Genomic DNA, 17,706 nt, shown 5'->3' with positions numbered 1-17,706 from the left:
GGGACATGCATCTCCCCCTTGTTTTGTTGGCGTATAGGTCCGCTGTGCAGGATTCCACCTTGTGTACGCCTGCCCTGCTCATGCTGGGGCGAGAGCTACGGACGCCAGCGGAGATGGCACTGGGGAGGCCTCCGGACGCTCCGGTAGTCGTACCGGGTCCGGAATACGCCAGGAGACTGCAGGACCGGCTGGAGTCGGCCCATGCTTTTGCCCGTGATCAGCTGGAGAAAGCGGGAATGAGACAGAAAAGGAATTATGACTTGAGGGTAAAAGGGAAAGACTTCAGGGCCGGTGACCTTGTGTGGGTGTACAGCCCGAGGAGGAAGAAAGGCCGGTGCCCTAAGCTGGACTCCCACTGGGTGGGGCCTTGTGTAGTGGTAGAGAAGCTGGGGGAAGTGGTGTACAGGGTTCAGCTGCCGACTAGGGGGAGACGAGTGGCCCTTCATAGAGACAGGCTGGCTCCATATAAGGGTGATGTGCGCCCGGTCCAGTCGACCCCCCTGAGAAATGAAACAGCCACAGCCCCAGACTCACTGACTGTGCCCCCTTCTACTGCCCCACAGCTTCCTCCACTTTTGCACTCCATCCAAGATCAAAAGCAGGGTGCTGCAGGACAGCAGACACAGCCCCAAGTGTCGTCTACAAGGGGGCTGCAGAGGCAGAGAAGACCCCCAGGTCACCTCAGAGACTTTGTACGGGATCCCTCGGGGCGAGGGATTTAGTGAGGGGGGGCAATGTAGCGATTCTCTTAGTTAGAGAGCGTGTTGATGTTGTGGGATTTCAGACTGTTCGGGAGGTTCGTGAAGGCAGCATGGAGAGAGAAAAAAGACCGAGAGCTTGCCTGTGTGTGTGTGTTGCTGTTCCGTTGTTGTAGTTGTGGTTGGCGTGGCTGTGGCCTACAGCAGCCGTTTTTCTGCTAATAAAGACGACCTTTGTTGTGAACATCGCCGACTGTGGAAGTGTGTTTACAACGTTACAATACACTTATTTTCTTTTTTACTATATATATATTTTTTTTGTCATAAATTCTGTTTTAAGTGCTCTATTGGGGTGATACGGTACTATGAGGTCTTTAAGAAGACGGGGGCTGGTTATTCAAGACCTTGTATATTACACAAAGGATTTGGGACATCCCATCCCTTGCTGCATGCAGGCCTGAGTTTTGGAGTCTCCTGTCATTACTTCAGCCAAGCAGGAGGCTGCAGAACACCTGCTGTGTCGTTATCAACAGTCGAAAAAGAAGAAAATTCTGGAGTCTGAGGAGTGAACTTTGTTTTGGCTTTTGAAGTGGGGCATATCAGAAAAAAAAAAAAAAACCCAGAACAAAACAAAAAGCAAAGCTGGGAAGCACGGATCGCAGCATCAGCCCTGAGCGGGACACGGTGGGAATCCCTGCAGTTTCCCGCAGTGGCCTGCTGGGGCCGCTGTTGACCGCGGAGCGTAGCACGGACGCCATCTTGAGGAGACCCCGATCTCAGCGCTGGCTGCGGACTACACGCTCATCATGAGGGGATTACTCACTTCCAAGTAAAACGGCATCACACCAGTGTTGGGTTGCAGGCGTTCAGGGGAGAGAAGAGGAGCTGTCCCGGCGACGGTTCACCGCTGCAGGCTGTTTTTAGAGAGAGAGAGGCTGCGCTGTAACCCGATGGCCGGCTAGCTGCCGTGTGGATCCGCCGCGGCCTGCTCGGGAGGAGGAAGGGTGGTGACGGCGCAAAATGCTCCACCGCTGACTCCCAAACAAACAGTCATCCTGCCCAGAGACTCGCTGCGAGTTGGACTACGAGCACGATGCACTTATAGATTTTTTTTAAACACGCTCTCTACTTTCAGATTTAGTTTTTATTTATCGCTGTGTGAACGACCCGGAGCGCCGTCTTGCGTACCCTGAATTCCCAGCCGGAGACATGTCATCCAACTGCACCAGCGCAGCGCCCATCAGCGCCAGCAAAACCAAGACGAAAAAGAAGCATTTTATAGGACAGAAAGTGAAATTATTCCGCGCCAGTGAGCCCATTCTCAGCGTTTTAATGTGGGGTGTCAACCATACGGTAAATACATGTGAAGTGTGTGTGTGCGCGGTTTGTTTACGCCGCTGTTTTGGTTTAGCTAGCATGCTAGCTTGCTAGCCATCTGCCTTCATCTGTCAAGCCAGCTTCGATGTCCTTTAATTTATCTTTTTTATGCATGGACTCAGCCAAGTATTTAGCACAGTACTTGGACTGTAATCCAGCCACTTTGGTGCAGTTAACACTGAGCTGCTGCGGCTGCTGCCTCGGGTATCCGTGCCTGAAGCGTGCGTTTTGCAGGGATTTTATTTGCTTAACTTCTGAGAAAATATGCATATTTGTGACAGACTCGGGGGCTCATGCAGCGAGCTGCCATCCTAAAATTACAGATGAATGTATGAAGTGTCTTGTTGCTTAATCGTGAGCTGCTGCGGCCGCTGTAAGGGCAGGCAGGCAGGCAGGCAGGCGTGGGGTGGGATGGGATGGGATGGGTGTGACGGGCAGCCGGAGCAGCAGGTTACACAGATTTTCAGCTCCACACAGCTGCACACAGCAGCCGGGCCATTGTTCAAATAAACCTGCTCTCGAGGCTTTTATTTGCAGCTACCGCACTCCGCGCCTGCGTCCAGTTCGCTGCAGTTTACTCCATCGCATCATTTCACTATAAATAGAGCAGAAAATCTATCGCATTCGCTTTTGGCCGAGGCTGCAGTGCCTATGAAAAGCTCAGTGAAGGGGCAGATTTGGACACCAGTGATGGATGGACGGACTGGGCTTTGCACCAGCAGTTTAGTCCTGCCTGCTGTGCAGGAGCGGTTGCTCTCTTGCTTTATTGATGCGTGGTGAAAACAGCCCCTGAGGTGAGACACAAGTCTTTTGATTGGTGCTGACTTGGGGAACACCTGGCGCTGTAATGTTGCTTCATTGACACAGAAAGCTGTTACTTCTTTCCCAGGTCGTTTTAATTTGTCCTCTTGTCATGTTTGGGTGAATTATTCATTAATGAACTGGCAAAACACAAAATTTGTCAGCGAATAATAAAGGGTAGGGTTCCTGGGACATGTTACTAATTCCAGCCTAACTTCATGATATTCACATGAAGGGAATTTGCCTGCCTGGGATGGCAAGTAAAATGTAGCTGCTCTGGAATTAAGTGAGCTCCTAATGATATGGCTATCACTGCAGCATCTCCATTATTCAGCTGGTGAACTTACTTTGTGTGTGTGTGTGTGTGTGTGTGTGTGTGTGTGTGTGTGTGTGTGTGTCTGTGTGTGTCTGTGTGTGTCTGTGTGTGGGTGCATCACACAAGTCCTGATGATTTGAGGTGTGGGCGGGAATCCGATTCAAGACATCAAACAGACTTCTCATCAAAGCTTTCGTCTTCCACTCAGAAGTCGTATGCATTTTTAATGGCGCCTGAGCTGTGATGCTGCAGGATTTCGCTGTCGCTCTGTGCGTGAGGTGATGTGTGACATCACCTGTGTGATGCTATTAATCCCCCAGCAAAATGCCTTCACTGACGTGCACAGTGTTTTTAAAAGACACTGTGAGGTTAACTTTATTTCGCTGCATTACGTCTGAGTTCACGCAGGCCCTCAGGCATGAGGGAGCCTCCAAACAGGATTGTTGACAATCTGGTTTGGAAACTTTGCTCATCGTCACCGGTGTCAAATTGAAGATATTTGTTGATTCATCATTGGTGGCTTGTATTAAGACAGGAGAGTGCTGTTATTTACATTATAAATCTGCAGGTGAAAGCTTGAACCAGGTAATTGCTCAGTTTGAATTGGCTGTGTGTGATCAGAGGTAAAATAGCAGCATGTTTTGATTAACATGAACACACGGTTAGCATTTTATTAGGTTTGCACTGCTTGTGGAATTCTGGGCTGATATTGATGCTTAAAATAACAATATAGCCTACAGCGCATGCCGATACAACTGCTGTAGACATTTGGCTTTGTTGCTGCTTATTTTCCCACCTTTTATTCCAGGGAAACAGAAATCATCTCAGTGCTTCCTGTAAATGTAGATTCTGTCTGTGATGCGGCAGACGGTACTTTGTGGCAAATAAGTAACTGATCAATATAACCAGTAGCTTCTTCAGCGAGTCTCTCCCCTACAGATGAACTCCAACTCCACCGTCTTGTCCTGCAGTAGTCCGAGTTCAGCTCTGCAGCCTCAGTGAGGTTGATGTAGCAGTACATGCCCCCCCCTCCCCGATGCCAGCTGCAGTCCAAGACAGATGGGGTTCTAGCCAGCGGTTGAGCGCCTGGCACTGCACCGGGCTGAGAATACACCGGCTGTTTGCTATTACCACAATTAGGAATTGTTCTCCCGCCCACCGCGGTTGTCCCATACTGCCTGGATCCCTGGATGGTGGCGTTGAAATACGTCCAACCATGGGACAAAAAACTGGCTTCAGCAAATCAGCAGGAAGGGTCGGGGTGAACTTTCAAATAAGAGCGAGGGGTTGTCCACTAAATTGAACACAGGTGGTGTTGGCTCTTGAGAGATTAAAAATATGCTAAAAAATACAACACAAATTTGATAATAAATATCTGCCTGTGAATTGCTAAAATCAGTCTGCAGAGTCAGCTGAGGTATCAGTGCATTCCCGAGTCTGCTGTTTCCTTTCAGCATAAGAAGAGCTCGTTTCCTCTAAATGGCAGCGCCGTGAATGTGTACTGTCCCTTTGTGCCACCCTTTTAAGTGATCCGCTGATCTACGTGGAGGTTTTTCTGAAGCTCTTCACTGTGAGCGTTTGCTCTGAATGACTTTCAGTAAATGAGATGAGTGTCTGGAGGCTTAGCAGCAACAGCGGCAGCGAGAAAACCTGCCTGTGTGTGTTCTTTGGGCCCAGAGTTAATCACTGTCAGAGATTTGAAACGGCTTTGAATACTGAGCTGTGTTACAGGTAGTCGTGGCTTTGTTCTATAAATTAACCTGCACTACTCAGTGAGTACTTTGTGTATGAGTCTCTTTTTTTTTTTTTGTGCCCAGATCAAAATTGCAAAAGCCAATATTGCTCTCTTGATTTCTGCTATTCCTCGGTAATTGTGCAGTCTGTTTGTTCAGCTGTTTGCACTCTTCTTCAGGCTCTTTCCTCATTTCTCTCTCTCTCTTTCTCACTTCCCTCTTTCAGATTAACGAGTTAAGTAATGTGCCTGTACCAGTGATGCTGATGCCAGATGACTTTAAAGCCTACAGCAAAATCAAAGTGGACAACCACCTATTTAACAAGTAGGTACATCGCAGTCGCCGCAGCCGCCTTAAAGGCACAGTCCGTAATCCAAGAGAAAATAAAAGCGTTAATCCTTCAGCAGGGTTCTGACTCTGCCAGACCGACAAACCTCTCATAAAATGACTCCACAGGTGCTCAATGGTCAGAGATCGCAGGTTGTGCATTTTAACTTTGCATTCATGGAAGCAGACCTTTGAATGGCCTTTGAGGATATTGCTGCAGGATGAGGTTGCATTCACACACATTGTTGCTGGAGCTCAGCTGAACATTTAACACGTCCTCATGCCTCAGTAGCAGCTTGGGACCGCTGAAACACAACAACGTTTTCTTTACCTCTGCGAGGCTGAGCCAGAGAAATGCGTCCCGTGATCCTGCATGCAGGAGTGGACAAAATGATGATAAATAAATAAATAAAAGCCACTGAAACATTGCCAGCACTGCCCTGAAGATGAGTCATGTTTTGTTGCTCACATTCAGCAGTGTTTTGAACCCCCCCCCCCCCCCCCCCCCCCCCCCCCCCTGTAATGAAATCTGTGTAGGTTTTTGTTTGTTTGTTTTGAGCATTTGACTCATTATTAAGGTGCAGATGGTTTGCTCTCTTTGGTGCTCAGGTGCGCTCATCCTTTGAGGGCTGTCAGAGCACTTTTACAGATGCTATTATGAAATTAATTTTGTACAGTAGATCGGCAAAAGCAGCAAACTTTAAATGATAGTTTCACTTAGATCCAACTTATACTCTTATAGTTCAGGGGGCAGTCCTGATTTTAGGCCATAAATACTGTTGATAATGGATCAGTCATAGCTAAACTGTAGTGCTGACCCACCTCACCTGCAGTGGCTCTACAGCTGTATAAAGATGCACCGCAGGTGGAGCCTTAATGACCGGGGGAATTAGACCATAGATGGTGTAAAAGATCTCATCCAGTGGACAGTCTGTACCTCACAGCAAGCCTTAATATTAGCCAGATAGTTGATTAAGAAATGCTTTAGAAAGCAGCAGCACACACAGTGGAACGGTCCAGTTTAATGACTGGAAGTAGCAGTTCTTAGTAGTTATGAAACTATCCATAGAGGCCAAAACTACAAACATGTTTATTTCTACGGGAAAGTTGGACCTTTTAACAACGGGGTCAAAGTTCAACCCGTGTTGACCGCATCACACGCAAGTGCTCCTCGGCCGGCCTGCTTCTCCTGCTTTTCTCGCCGCAGTGGAAACTGTTGTTGGTGCAGGCCGTGGAAAAGGACGGATTTCAGAGCGCAGGTTTGTTTGTGTGTGAAAGGCCGTGTAGAGGAACTGCAGCTTTTGGCACTTCCACATTGGCTCCATTTGTTTTTAGCTCGGGGGGGGGGGGGGGTTCCCCCTTGAGTGAAACTAAGATGAATCACTTTTTTCCCCATTTGTGCAAAAATAAATGAGTTGATTTCTCTGAAGTTCAGCTTGGATTCTTTTAAGGCGGCACATGTTTGAGTTTTTGTAAAGGACTCGTGGTGTGTTTAGTTTACTGTAATCTGTTCAGCTGCCGTGCTGCTCTGCTACGTGTGCTGCAGAAAAGTTGCTGGAACAACTACGTGAAGACACCATTTCCATGTATGAAACACCCCAAAGATCTTTTTCTCAGTTATAATCTGTAAACTGTGATGATGCATGTTACCGTGCATCATCAGTCACCGCTGCTTCCAGTATTTTCAGTGTGAGGACGAGTGCAGTCGCACAGAAATATTTGATTTGTGGTTACAATTGATACATTTTGTTTAATTTTCATGTGCAAAGAGTCCTGATTGTTCTCTGTACATGATGCTGCTGAGGCTTTAATGAGGAGTGAGTGAGGTGCTGAGGTTTGACTTCTGCCCTTTGCTCCACTGTAAATGCCAACTTCTCACTGTTTCATTGTCTATTCTCATTACAAAAAAGCAGAAATAAATCCAACAGTCAGCAACCAAAAAAAGTTGAAGTCAGTGGTTCTAATTCCTTGTTTTAGAGTTTACTGACTCGCTCGCTCTCTCTCCTGTCAGAGAAAACCTGCCTAGTCGCTTTAAGTTCAAAGAGTATTGCCCCATGGTGTTCAGAAACCTGAGGGAGAGGTTCTGCATCGATGACCAGGACTACCAGGTGAGACCGCACAAACACTGATGCAGAAACCGAAACGCCCATTAGCTCTCATGAGGGGGGGATTTAATCCACCTCGCTGTGTTTGTTTGGCAGAACTCTCTGACCAGGAGCGCCCCGCTCAACAGCGACACCCAGGGCCGCTTCGGCAGCCGCATCCTGTCCAGCTACGACCACCGCTTCGTTATCAAAACCGTGTCCAGCGAGGACATCGCCGAGATGCACAACATCCTTAAGAAATATCACCAGGTAGAGACGCCACCCACAGGGAGCCGCCAGAGCCAGATTGTTACTGCAACTCGTTAAATGTTCACATGTTGGGTGATAAATAATTTTTGATTTGTCTTTTAATCTAAAGACAAAGACAACCTAAAATGATTTTATTTTCTGTCTACATTGAGATTCATATTAAATGTGGTCAAATTTTTAAATAATGTGGTCTGTGTGTACAAGTAATCCCTCTCACGCTCTGGGAAAGCAGATTAAAAACCAATAATCAAAATAATTATGTAATAATTGTCAGTTTAGATGTAGCAGTGTGACTCACAGGTTAATAAAAGAGTTAGTTAAGAATGAATGTTTTCTTTGGTACTCCTGCCTCTGTATGATGTTATAGTGGATACATACAATATGGCCATTTTAGGCGCACCTAAGCCCCACCCCCCACTGATCACATATTTGTTTTAGGAGGGGCAGCCAATCAGAACAAAGTTGGCCTGAAGTGGGAGGAGCTGAAACAGATGCAGCCAGGCCCAGTTTAAGATAAAGTAGGATTATTCTGAAGGTGAATCATGCAAAGCTAGTCTAGCAGAGTCCAAGAGCAAAAACGTGGAGCTGGAAATGAGCAGAATAATTTCCCTTTAATATTCACACAAACTAAAGAGGACTGTGGGAGAGAAATCAGGAGCATCAGTGTAAACGCTGCTGCAGATATGCTGCGCTCGCTTTGAATCAGCTGCTGTTCTGTATTTGATTCCTCACTCCCACACTTCCTGTTTCTCTTTGTACTGTCTCCAGTTTATAGTGGAGTGTCATGGCAACACGCTGCTCCCTCAGTTCCTGGGCATGTACAGGCTAACGGTGGACGGGGTGGAAACGTACATGGTGGTGACCCGGAATGTATTCAGCCATCGCCTCACCGTACACCGCAAATACGACTTGAAGGTAGGATACGCTGTGTACTCACTTTAATGTTCTTTTGCAGTCAAATATTTTTACACCATAATTCATATATGTAGGGGTATCTTGAAAACTGAAGCATTACTGGAAGCGTCTTCCTTCCACCTGCTGTTACGGGCTTGTTGACTGATATCAGCCTGAGGTTGGTGATGCTCCTCATAGTCTATCCCGTCCACTGAGGGGGTTAACGTTGTGCTGTCCACCCTTCATAATAACCAAATGGCCCTAGAACAGCAGAGCATGATGGGAAAGCCTGTAATGCAGGAACGCCCTGTTCACAAGAAGCGATGAATGATTTAGATTTACTCTAATTAGTGAACGTAAGTGGACAAACATCCTTTCCCTCCAAACACAGAGCAGACTCTTTGACTAACAAACACACACGTGCTTAAAGGTTAAAGAGACGAGATAAACGAGCAAACACACGGCCTGTGAGGCCCGTTTAAAATCAGACCAACACACAGAAACGTCTTCCTCACGGTACGTCTTCTTCTCACGCACATTCAACCCAAAGGGAGCCGCAGTCCGAGCGTGACCGTGTGAACTACGGCGTCAGAAGCCGTGGCGAGATGCTGAGCTATAGAGAGGCAGATTAAATGCAGTGTTGAACTGATCATATTGATGATGCTGATTTAATGCATCATTAGGAAAACAAGTTAAAAATCACTGTGATTGGTGAGCTGTTAGCGATCACTGTCATCAACTCCAGAGATCATTGTTCATTAGCACAACCCTGAATGATGTGACGGCGAGCTGAAAGACTTAAACGCAGTTCTGATTTTTATAATTGTTACTGTTGCCATCTTGGTGTTTTGAAACTGTAAGTGAGGGCTTGATCTGAGACACTGTGACTAACAAATCCTTAATCAGTGAAAATAATCTGGATTATCCTTCTTGGCTCTTAGAATGACCATAGTTTAAAAAAATGTAATGGATCTTGATAAGACTGGAACCCATAAAGTCAGGACAGGGTTTCACTGAGGTCACAGAGAAGGGAGGCTGTGGGACTTCTTTCCTTTCACTTCCACAGTCTGAAGTCTATTTGCAACGCCTGTTATCGCCCCCTGGTGGCCATTAAAAATGCCACACTGGCTTCTTTTTTCACTTATTTTTTTTTTATACCGTCTGAGATAAATAACACAAACAAAATGATGCTGAAAGGCTGGTAATAAACATTTTTTCTATATTATTTTATTTTTTTAAGAAAGTACATTTTGAGTGAAGGCTATAAGTTATGGTTCAAATACCCAACTTACAGTTAGAAATTGTATATTTTAAAACATGCAGCGTGTGTTGCTTTTTGGCTTTTCGGTAACGCATCAAAAGCGGGCAGATTCCTCGATATTTGCATCCTCGGTTCACTTCCTACCAAAGGAGGGAACTCAGTAAAACCACATTCACGGCTTAATTCTGTATTGTTACGTTACAGTGCTGTCAGATCACTTTTCATTAAAGGTGTAGTGCATAATTCTTATCTGCTCTTTGGTAAAACCTGATACATCTTGGTTTGTGTTGATTTTTTGAGCAGTAGCTGTTGATGTAGCTCGCTGACTACACACTTGATTAATCAGTCCTTTTCGACACGCACCTTATCGGCATCTTTGTGTTTCTAATACTGACAGCCTGAGTGCAAATGAGAAATATGCTAATATCTCCTCTGATGCGTCTTAAGCGGGTTTCAGTTCGTTCTATTTTTATGCTTATTTTCCCTCTTTTTCTAGGGTTCGACGGTCTCGAGGGAAGCCAGCGACAAGGAGAAGGTAGGCTTTATTTCTGTGCACTGATGGCTGCTGACACGATGGGATAAAAATAGATGCCCTCAGCTCACCCCACAAGCAAACCTGTCAAATGGCTGCTAAATTAAGTACTTATATGTAAGCAGATGTTTTCTAGTCACACTTTGTGTGCTGGCTTCATGCTGTCAGTGTGACCTAAATCTGCGTACTTTCTCTGTAATATTGTGGTAATCACGACTGTATGAGTATTGACATCGGTGCACACAGCAGCTGATGGTGTAGGTGGGCCCCAACACCTCTAAATCTTTCATTACCATTTAAAAACAGGTTGGTTTGAATATGAAGCATGTTTCCTGCTGCAGCCTCATAACACCACCGCCTCTCCTCTTCAGGCAAAAGAACTCCCCACTTTCAAAGACAACGACTTCCTGAATGAAGGCCACAAGCTGCAGATAGGAGACGACAACAAGAAGTACTTCTTGGAAAAGCTAAAACGGGATGTAGAGGTAACGCGCACATCCGGGGTTTCATCTCATCTGCTCTGGAATTAAAGAGTTTCACCCAACAGCCTGTTTTGTTGTTGGGATCTCTGGGGTAAAACGCTATGAGGAAGCAACATATGCTTTATTTTAAATTTTTTTTGATTAGTTTATGTAAAGCTTCCCTGTGGAAATTCTGGACTCTACTTTGGATCCCTTCTGAACTGTTTTTCTGCAAATTTGCTCCCATTTTAGTTTGTATGCTTAATACTGAACTGATCTATTGTAAAGTTTTTTCTACAGTTAGGGCAGCCTGAGTCAGAACTCTGTCTTTGCGTACAGTCCTATGAAAAATTAGGTGCACTCTTACCGCTTCCATAGGAATTAAGAGCATTAGTAGCAGCCAGGTGCTGCTAATTAATTGATTATCAGCACCTCCTATAAAAGCAGAAGTTCTTGCAGTCTGCTGCTCTGGAGCTTTCAGGTTTTTCAGTCTTCCCAAGAGTGGACATCCCAGCAAATTCACTCCAAGGTCAGAACCCTGCATCTGATACCCCTTTTCCACCACTGGGGTTCCGGTTCCGGTGCCCGTGCTGTTCCCAAAAGAACCGGCGAAAAGCTTAGGAACAGGCCCGCGTTTCCACCGCGTTTCTGTGAACTGCTCCTTTACGTATGAGTGTGGGCGGGTCCTCGTCTGGACACGGAAGCCGAAGCGCACAAACGTGGGAGAACACGCTCCCCTTTCTGTGCTGCAAATACGTTTTAGGGTCCAAACCAAACTCCTGCAGCATCTGTGTGCAGCACAGAGGGAAACACAGACAGTGATTAGAGCAAGACGACAAGTACGCACTTTGTGTCCTTTTATCTGTGATATGAACTGATACAAAGCAGCAAGTTCAGCCTTAGAGCCCAACCTAATTCACAGCCCTGAAAAATCGCTTCGCTTTTCTCATGTAATACACATGTAATATGGTAAAAAACTTGATGTTGAGACGGCAGAGTCACGCCCTTCTGCCGCTTAAGTCATGCGTTCTTGGTTCGAGACCAGCTAGCTTGCGGGGCCGGAGTTGAACCTGTTTTTCGGCCGAGCACCGAGTGCGTTCGTGGTGGAAAACCCGCTGAACGGTTCAAATACTGACACTGGCACTGGAACCCCATTGGTCGAAAAGCGGCTTGAGACTCTACAGGTTCAGTCAGCATGTTAAACGTTAAAGTTCATGACCGCACAATCAGAAGAAGAACAAATTTGGCTTGTTTGGAAGGCTTGCCAGGAGAAAGCCTCTTCTCTCCATGTAGAACATGGCAACGCAGTTTAGGTTTGCAAAGTTGCATCTTTACAAACCACAAGACCCTTTAACAAAGTGGAGATGTTCGATCGTAATGTACGTAATGCACGTTTGGAGAAAACCAAACACCTCATACCAACTGTTGGCACAGTGGAGAAGCGCCCAGGTCCTGTGTTTCACAGCCACAGGAGTCGATCATGAACTCCTCTGTATACCTAAGTGTCCTAGAGCCAAATGTGAGGCCATCTGTCCAACAGCTAAAACTTGGCTGAAACTGGGTCATGCAACAGGACAAAGATCCCAAGCACAGCAGAATGATGGACTGGGCTGTTTCAAAGTCCAGACCTCAGTCTGAGTGAAATGCTGTGCTGGGACCTAAAGAGAGCTGTGCATAAAGGAGTGCCCGCAAACCGCAGTGAACTGAAGCAGCGATCTAAAGAAAAAATGGGACCAAATTCCTCCACAGTGATGCGAGACACTGAAACTCATACAGAAAACAGTTGCTTCACGTTGCTGCTGCTAATGGTGGTTCATCAACCTCGTGGGGTTTACTTTAGTTTTTCACAGGACTGTAAAAACTTTGTTTTTCTTGATGACCAAATCTATTTCTTAAAATAATAACAAACCAGGTTGCACACCTGAATTTCTGTAGCCTGGTTTGTACACTTGTTAGCACACTCATAACCTTTGCTGTCTGTAATCACTGCAGACACACAGTGGTAACATTGTAGCGCTGGGCAGTGAACACTCAGCACAGCATTTGGATACTTATTTAATTTAAGCATCACACACAGAGGCATTTATTTTTTACTCTTTAATAGCCGTTTCTTGAAATTTAGACGTGTAATATTTGTATGATGACAATGACTGGACCCGCGCCACCTGCAGAAACCCAGAGGTGTTTCCTGTGTGTTTTAGTTCCTGGCCACCCTGAAGATCATGGACTACAGTCTCCTGGTGGGGATCCACGATGTGGAGCGGGCCGAGCAGGAGGAAATGGACGTGGAGGGCACGGGAGAGGACGAAGAGTTCGAGAATGACGGGATGGGAGGAGGCGTGCTTACAGGCTCTTTCGGCACTCCGCCTGACAGCCCCGGAAACCCTCTGAACTGCGGGGGTTTTTTCGGCCCCGGGGAGTTTGACCCCTCTGTGGATGTTTACGCGATCAAGAGCCACGACGGTGAGCGCCGCCGTTAACGTCCACCTGAACGCAGCTGTAGCACTAAATCAGAATCAGATGCATTATTTTTTTAATTCAGGCCAGCAGATTAAAACCTTCCTGTGTTTATCGGCCGGGTTAAAGCCGCTCTGAATGAGCACCGCTGAAGGGAAAAAGTGCTTTTAATAAATCTGCTCGTGTTGTCCTCCACAGGTGCTGTGAAGAAGGAGGTGTACTTCATGGCTATCATCGACATTCTCACACACTATGACGCTAAGAAAAAAGCTGCACATGCTGCCAAAACTGTGAAACACGGGGTGAGTGTTAAGATTAGCGCTCCGCTCGCTACTGAGTGTTTATTTTACTGCTGTTTTTGGAATCAAATCGGTCAACTCAGTTCAAACCCTACAGAGGTCTCACTGACACACAATCCCTGATTCAAGCACAAATTATTAACACATATTAAAAAGTATTAAACAATCCCAAACTGTAACAAAAGAGTTCACAGTTTGAGCTAACTCAGTCCAGTCCTCATTGATCCAGTTCATTCATAAAGGGGGGGGGATCCACTCCATGATTGGTTAATCACCCCTCCCTTCCAGTTCAGTTCAGTATGCACAAATTACTCCACTCCGGGTTTTTCAAACAATCCACAATAAGGAAACAAATGAGCCGGACATTTTCACTTAAGGAATTACGAAGTTCAAAAGCAAAAATCACAACGTCAGACCGGCTGGCTAGCAGCACTTACAACACCTCGGTGAGGTCAGGAGGCACTGCCGAGCCGATTCCCGGAGGAACCTCCGACCTGATGGCCTGCTTTGTGGAGGAATCCAACAGGAGGTTAACGGCGGGCGGATATACTGATGGCCGCGGAGACAGGCTGAAATACGGTCGTGGAGGATAGTTTGAGACTGCTGCACCCTTCCCACACTCCCCGGCTGGATCAAATATAAGGAAGGAAGGCAATAATGGCCTGACCAATCCTAGCTTGCCAAATCCCAGTAATCTAACTGGTTGAGTGGCAGCAGGATTTGAAAGTGTTAAAAGTGGAAAAACACAAATATAATTCAAAAAGAATAATCTGGAAATCGCCACAATCTTCTGACACTTATCTGGGTCTGGGGCAACAAGCAGAGCTCCGTCCCTCCAGCCTTCCTCTTCCAGCTCTTCCGGGCGACACCGAGGTATTCCCATGCTAGGTGAAAGGAATAATCTCTCCAGCGTGTCCTTGGGGGCAGACTGGGGACACACCTGAAATACCTGTAGGATGCATCCTGATCAGATACTTGAACCGCCTCAGCTGGCTCCTTTCAATGAGGAGGAGTGGCGGCTCCACTCTGAATCCCTCCCCGTTGACCGAGCTCCTCACCTGATCTCTGAGAGAGACACCCGTCAGAGGAAGCTCATTTCTGCCGCTTATATCCATGATCTCATTCTTTGGTCAGCTCATGGTCATAGGTGAGGACAGGGATGCAAACTGACAGCTTCCCGTTCACATTATCAGTCCGTCGATCCTCCTGCTCCCTCCTGCCCTCAACTATGAACAAGATCCTCAAATATTTAAACTCCTCCACTCAGGGCAGCGACTCATTCCCAACCCAGAGTGGGCACGCTGCCCTTTTCTGGATGAGAACCATGTTCTCATCCCGGGCCCTTCACACTCCAGTGCAAGATGATGATGAAGCCAACCGAAGCACATCATCTGCAAAAAGTGGAGTCAGCTGTAGTGAAATATGAATTTATATTTGCTCTTGCTTTTATCTGTTGGGCAGGACTTAATGGGCTGCTACTGCCAACAAGTGGTGGTGTCGCACCTACAAGCTGTTTGCTGACCACCATTCAAGAACCAGAGTAGAAGAAGGAGATACTAATTAACTAATTAACTACCACGTGTCAGACTGATTAAAATGTGTGAGATGGAGTGACGTTCAGGCCAGAGGTCTGCTACAGCTGTGCGTTTGAGAGTTTGTGTGAGGGGAGAGCAGCTGTTTGTTCTCCCTGAAAGTTTTTTTTTCTCTTGCCTGTTGCTGCGTAGCCTAATCACATCTGTCACTTCATCTACATCTTTTTCTTTGTTCCCAGGCGGGGGCCGAGATCTCAACAGTGAACCCGGAGCAGTACTCCAAACGTTTCTACGAGTTCATGTCCAACATCCTATCATAAACTTCATCTCAGTCCAGCCAGCTGGTCTCTCCCTGTCACAGATACTCCAGATGACACACACACATGCACACACACACTTATTTCTCTCCTCCTTCACCTCAGTGTAGGTCAATCTCCCACCTTTAAAACCTCCTCTGTCCTCAGCATCAAGCCTGTTACACTATCCCCCTCCATCTGTGAACCCCCCCCTCACTGAATTTGGTTCCTGGTAATCTCCCTGTGGTGTTTTCTTTTCTTTCTTTTTTAAAAAAAAGAAAAAAGAAAAAAAAAAAGGATCTGCTCTCCCTCATCCACCTTGTTGCTCCTCACGCCAGCACGGAAACTGTCTCACTAATGCCTTGAACGAGTGTGTCGGCTTCAGCAGTTACCAGTCCGTTAGTAGAGTCTCTTCGGTTTCTGTTCATGTTGTTGTTGTTCCTATAATTTCTATTAGACACACGCGCGCTCGCACACACACACGCAGATGAAGAGAGGTCCGATTGCATGACAAACTCTTCGACAGTCGCCATCAGGCTTTTCTCTCATTAACAAAAAAAAATAAAGTTCTGCTGATGGATTTTGGAAGGACAGGGTGATGAACACATTAATATGTAATGGTGTATTAAGTAAAAGAATGCAATATCAAAAAAATGCATGGCTGACGTGTACATGAGGCTCCACCAGTCGAAACATCGAACCACTGAACTTTAGCATCTGAGTGTTACGACTAAAGCTAAAAAACAAACAAAAAAAAAAAATCGGTGTTTGAATGTTTTGTTGCCATATTGTTTCTGAATATTTTTCAAATTTAACCGTGAGCTTGGTGGAGGTCGGTCAAAGAGGACAAAAAAATATTTCACATTAAAAAGGGGAATTCTGCAGCAAATACTTGTTTTATTACCATAAGGATCATTTTTATATCTTGTTTACATTAATGTAGCAACTTTGTGTTTGTATACAGTATTGTTTTGTTACCAACAGACATTAGGAAAAAAAGGTTACTTGAAAATGGTTCATTGCATATTAAAGGGAGTTTTATCTTGTTTTCGTGGTGTGGCTGTGCTGCTTTCTGCTGCTTGTGTCGTACGTTTGTGATACGTGGGCTCGGGGTGAGTGATGATTGGGTCCTGCCTGGGTTTGAAACCAGCCATTAATTCCTGTGAGACAAAAGCTTGATTTTGCTTTAAATCAAGGGTCTCAAACATAAGACCCGGGGGCCCAAAATTGTTCGTCACAGGCCCCAGTCTGGCCAGCAGGATGCTTCGAAAAATTTAGGACGGCATAAGTTTTTTTTTTTTTCTTTTAACCATGTTTTTGTTAACTTTGCAGAATCCTGACATACTGCGATAAACGTTTATTTACTGTAGTTTTTCTTTTAGCAGTAGGTTCACAGTAAAAACAAACAGGTCATGAAATTTGATTACTGGGCACTCTGGGTGGTGAGCTGCCGGTACAGACCCAATTCTGATTTTTTTGCCTTTATGCAACCTGTATCCGATCTTTTCATGACAGTCTGAACAACACAGATCCGATTTTTTTCAAATGCAACCCAGGCCACTTGGATATGTGGTCCTAAATCCGATACGTATCCGATCTTTTCAAATGCGACCTGTGTCTGTACGGCCAGGTCACATTTATCCGACCTGGCTGTACATTGATACTCGCCAAACGTCACTATTCTGCGTCCCGTTACGCGGAAGCGGGAAGGAAAACAAACTTACTTCCGTAAACACTGAGCATGTTCGCTACGTGTAACGTTATCACGTCCTCTACTGCACATGCGGGACACTTTTAGGTTCGTCTGCAATTCACACACAGATCACGTCCAAGTTGCATATATTTGGAAATGTGAACGACCATGCAAAAAAAAAAAAAATCGGAATTGGGTCACTTCAGGCTGCAGTGTGAACGTAGCCTTTGATTCTACAAACCGTTTTAAAGGGGCTTATTTTCTTATAACTACACGTGCTTCTTCCCTGACACCAGACTGTGACCTTATTCATATGGACATCCAAATTGGTGCCTTAAACATCATGTGAAGTTTCTGCGCAATCCTTCCTGGATTTGAACCCTCAATCTGCTCTTCCAAAAGCAGTAATACTACCACCACTACGTGCTGGTGCATCATGGTGGTTGAAAGTCTGAAGGAACTGGAACAGATGTCAAAGGTGAAGCCCAAAGTAGCCCCAGTGTAATTGGTGGCTGTAAGATTTTGATGTGAGATTAATTTCTTTGGTCTCTGATTTCCCAGAACTTAATAACAGAATTAAAATATTCTGATTGCTGAGGATTAATGTCACTCATGACAACTTGGACCTCAGTTTTATAATCTTTGTACATTTGTGGTTTAAAATCGTAATCCTGA

At 45.8% G+C, this 17,706-nt stretch overlaps 1 protein-coding gene across 1 annotated transcript; it reads left to right on the top strand.

The window, feature by feature from the left end:
• The first annotated feature begins 1,432 nt into the window (after window positions 1-1,432).
• On the top strand, window positions 1,433-16,386 carry LOC115784967 (phosphatidylinositol 5-phosphate 4-kinase type-2 beta). Its single transcript, XM_030736383.1, has 10 exons — window positions 1,433-2,051; window positions 5,152-5,249; window positions 7,264-7,360; window positions 7,454-7,606; window positions 8,375-8,521; window positions 10,258-10,296; window positions 10,665-10,778; window positions 12,956-13,217; window positions 13,410-13,513; window positions 15,282-16,386. The coding sequence occupies exons 1-10, from the start codon at window positions 1,908-1,910 to the stop codon at window positions 15,360-15,362; spliced, it is 1,239 nt and encodes a 412-aa protein (XP_030592243.1). The 5' UTR covers window positions 1,433-1,907; the 3' UTR covers window positions 15,363-16,386.
• The last annotated feature ends 1,320 nt before the right edge of the window (window positions 16,387-17,706 follow it).

Source organism: Archocentrus centrarchus, chromosome 1 (genome assembly GCF_007364275.1).
Source record: "Archocentrus centrarchus isolate MPI-CPG fArcCen1 chromosome 1, fArcCen1, whole genome shotgun sequence".
NCBI lineage: Eukaryota > Metazoa > Chordata > Actinopteri > Cichliformes > Cichlidae > Archocentrus > Archocentrus centrarchus.
Note: the sequence above shows the minus strand (reverse complement) of the source record. Positions and strands in the feature narration are given on the sequence as shown.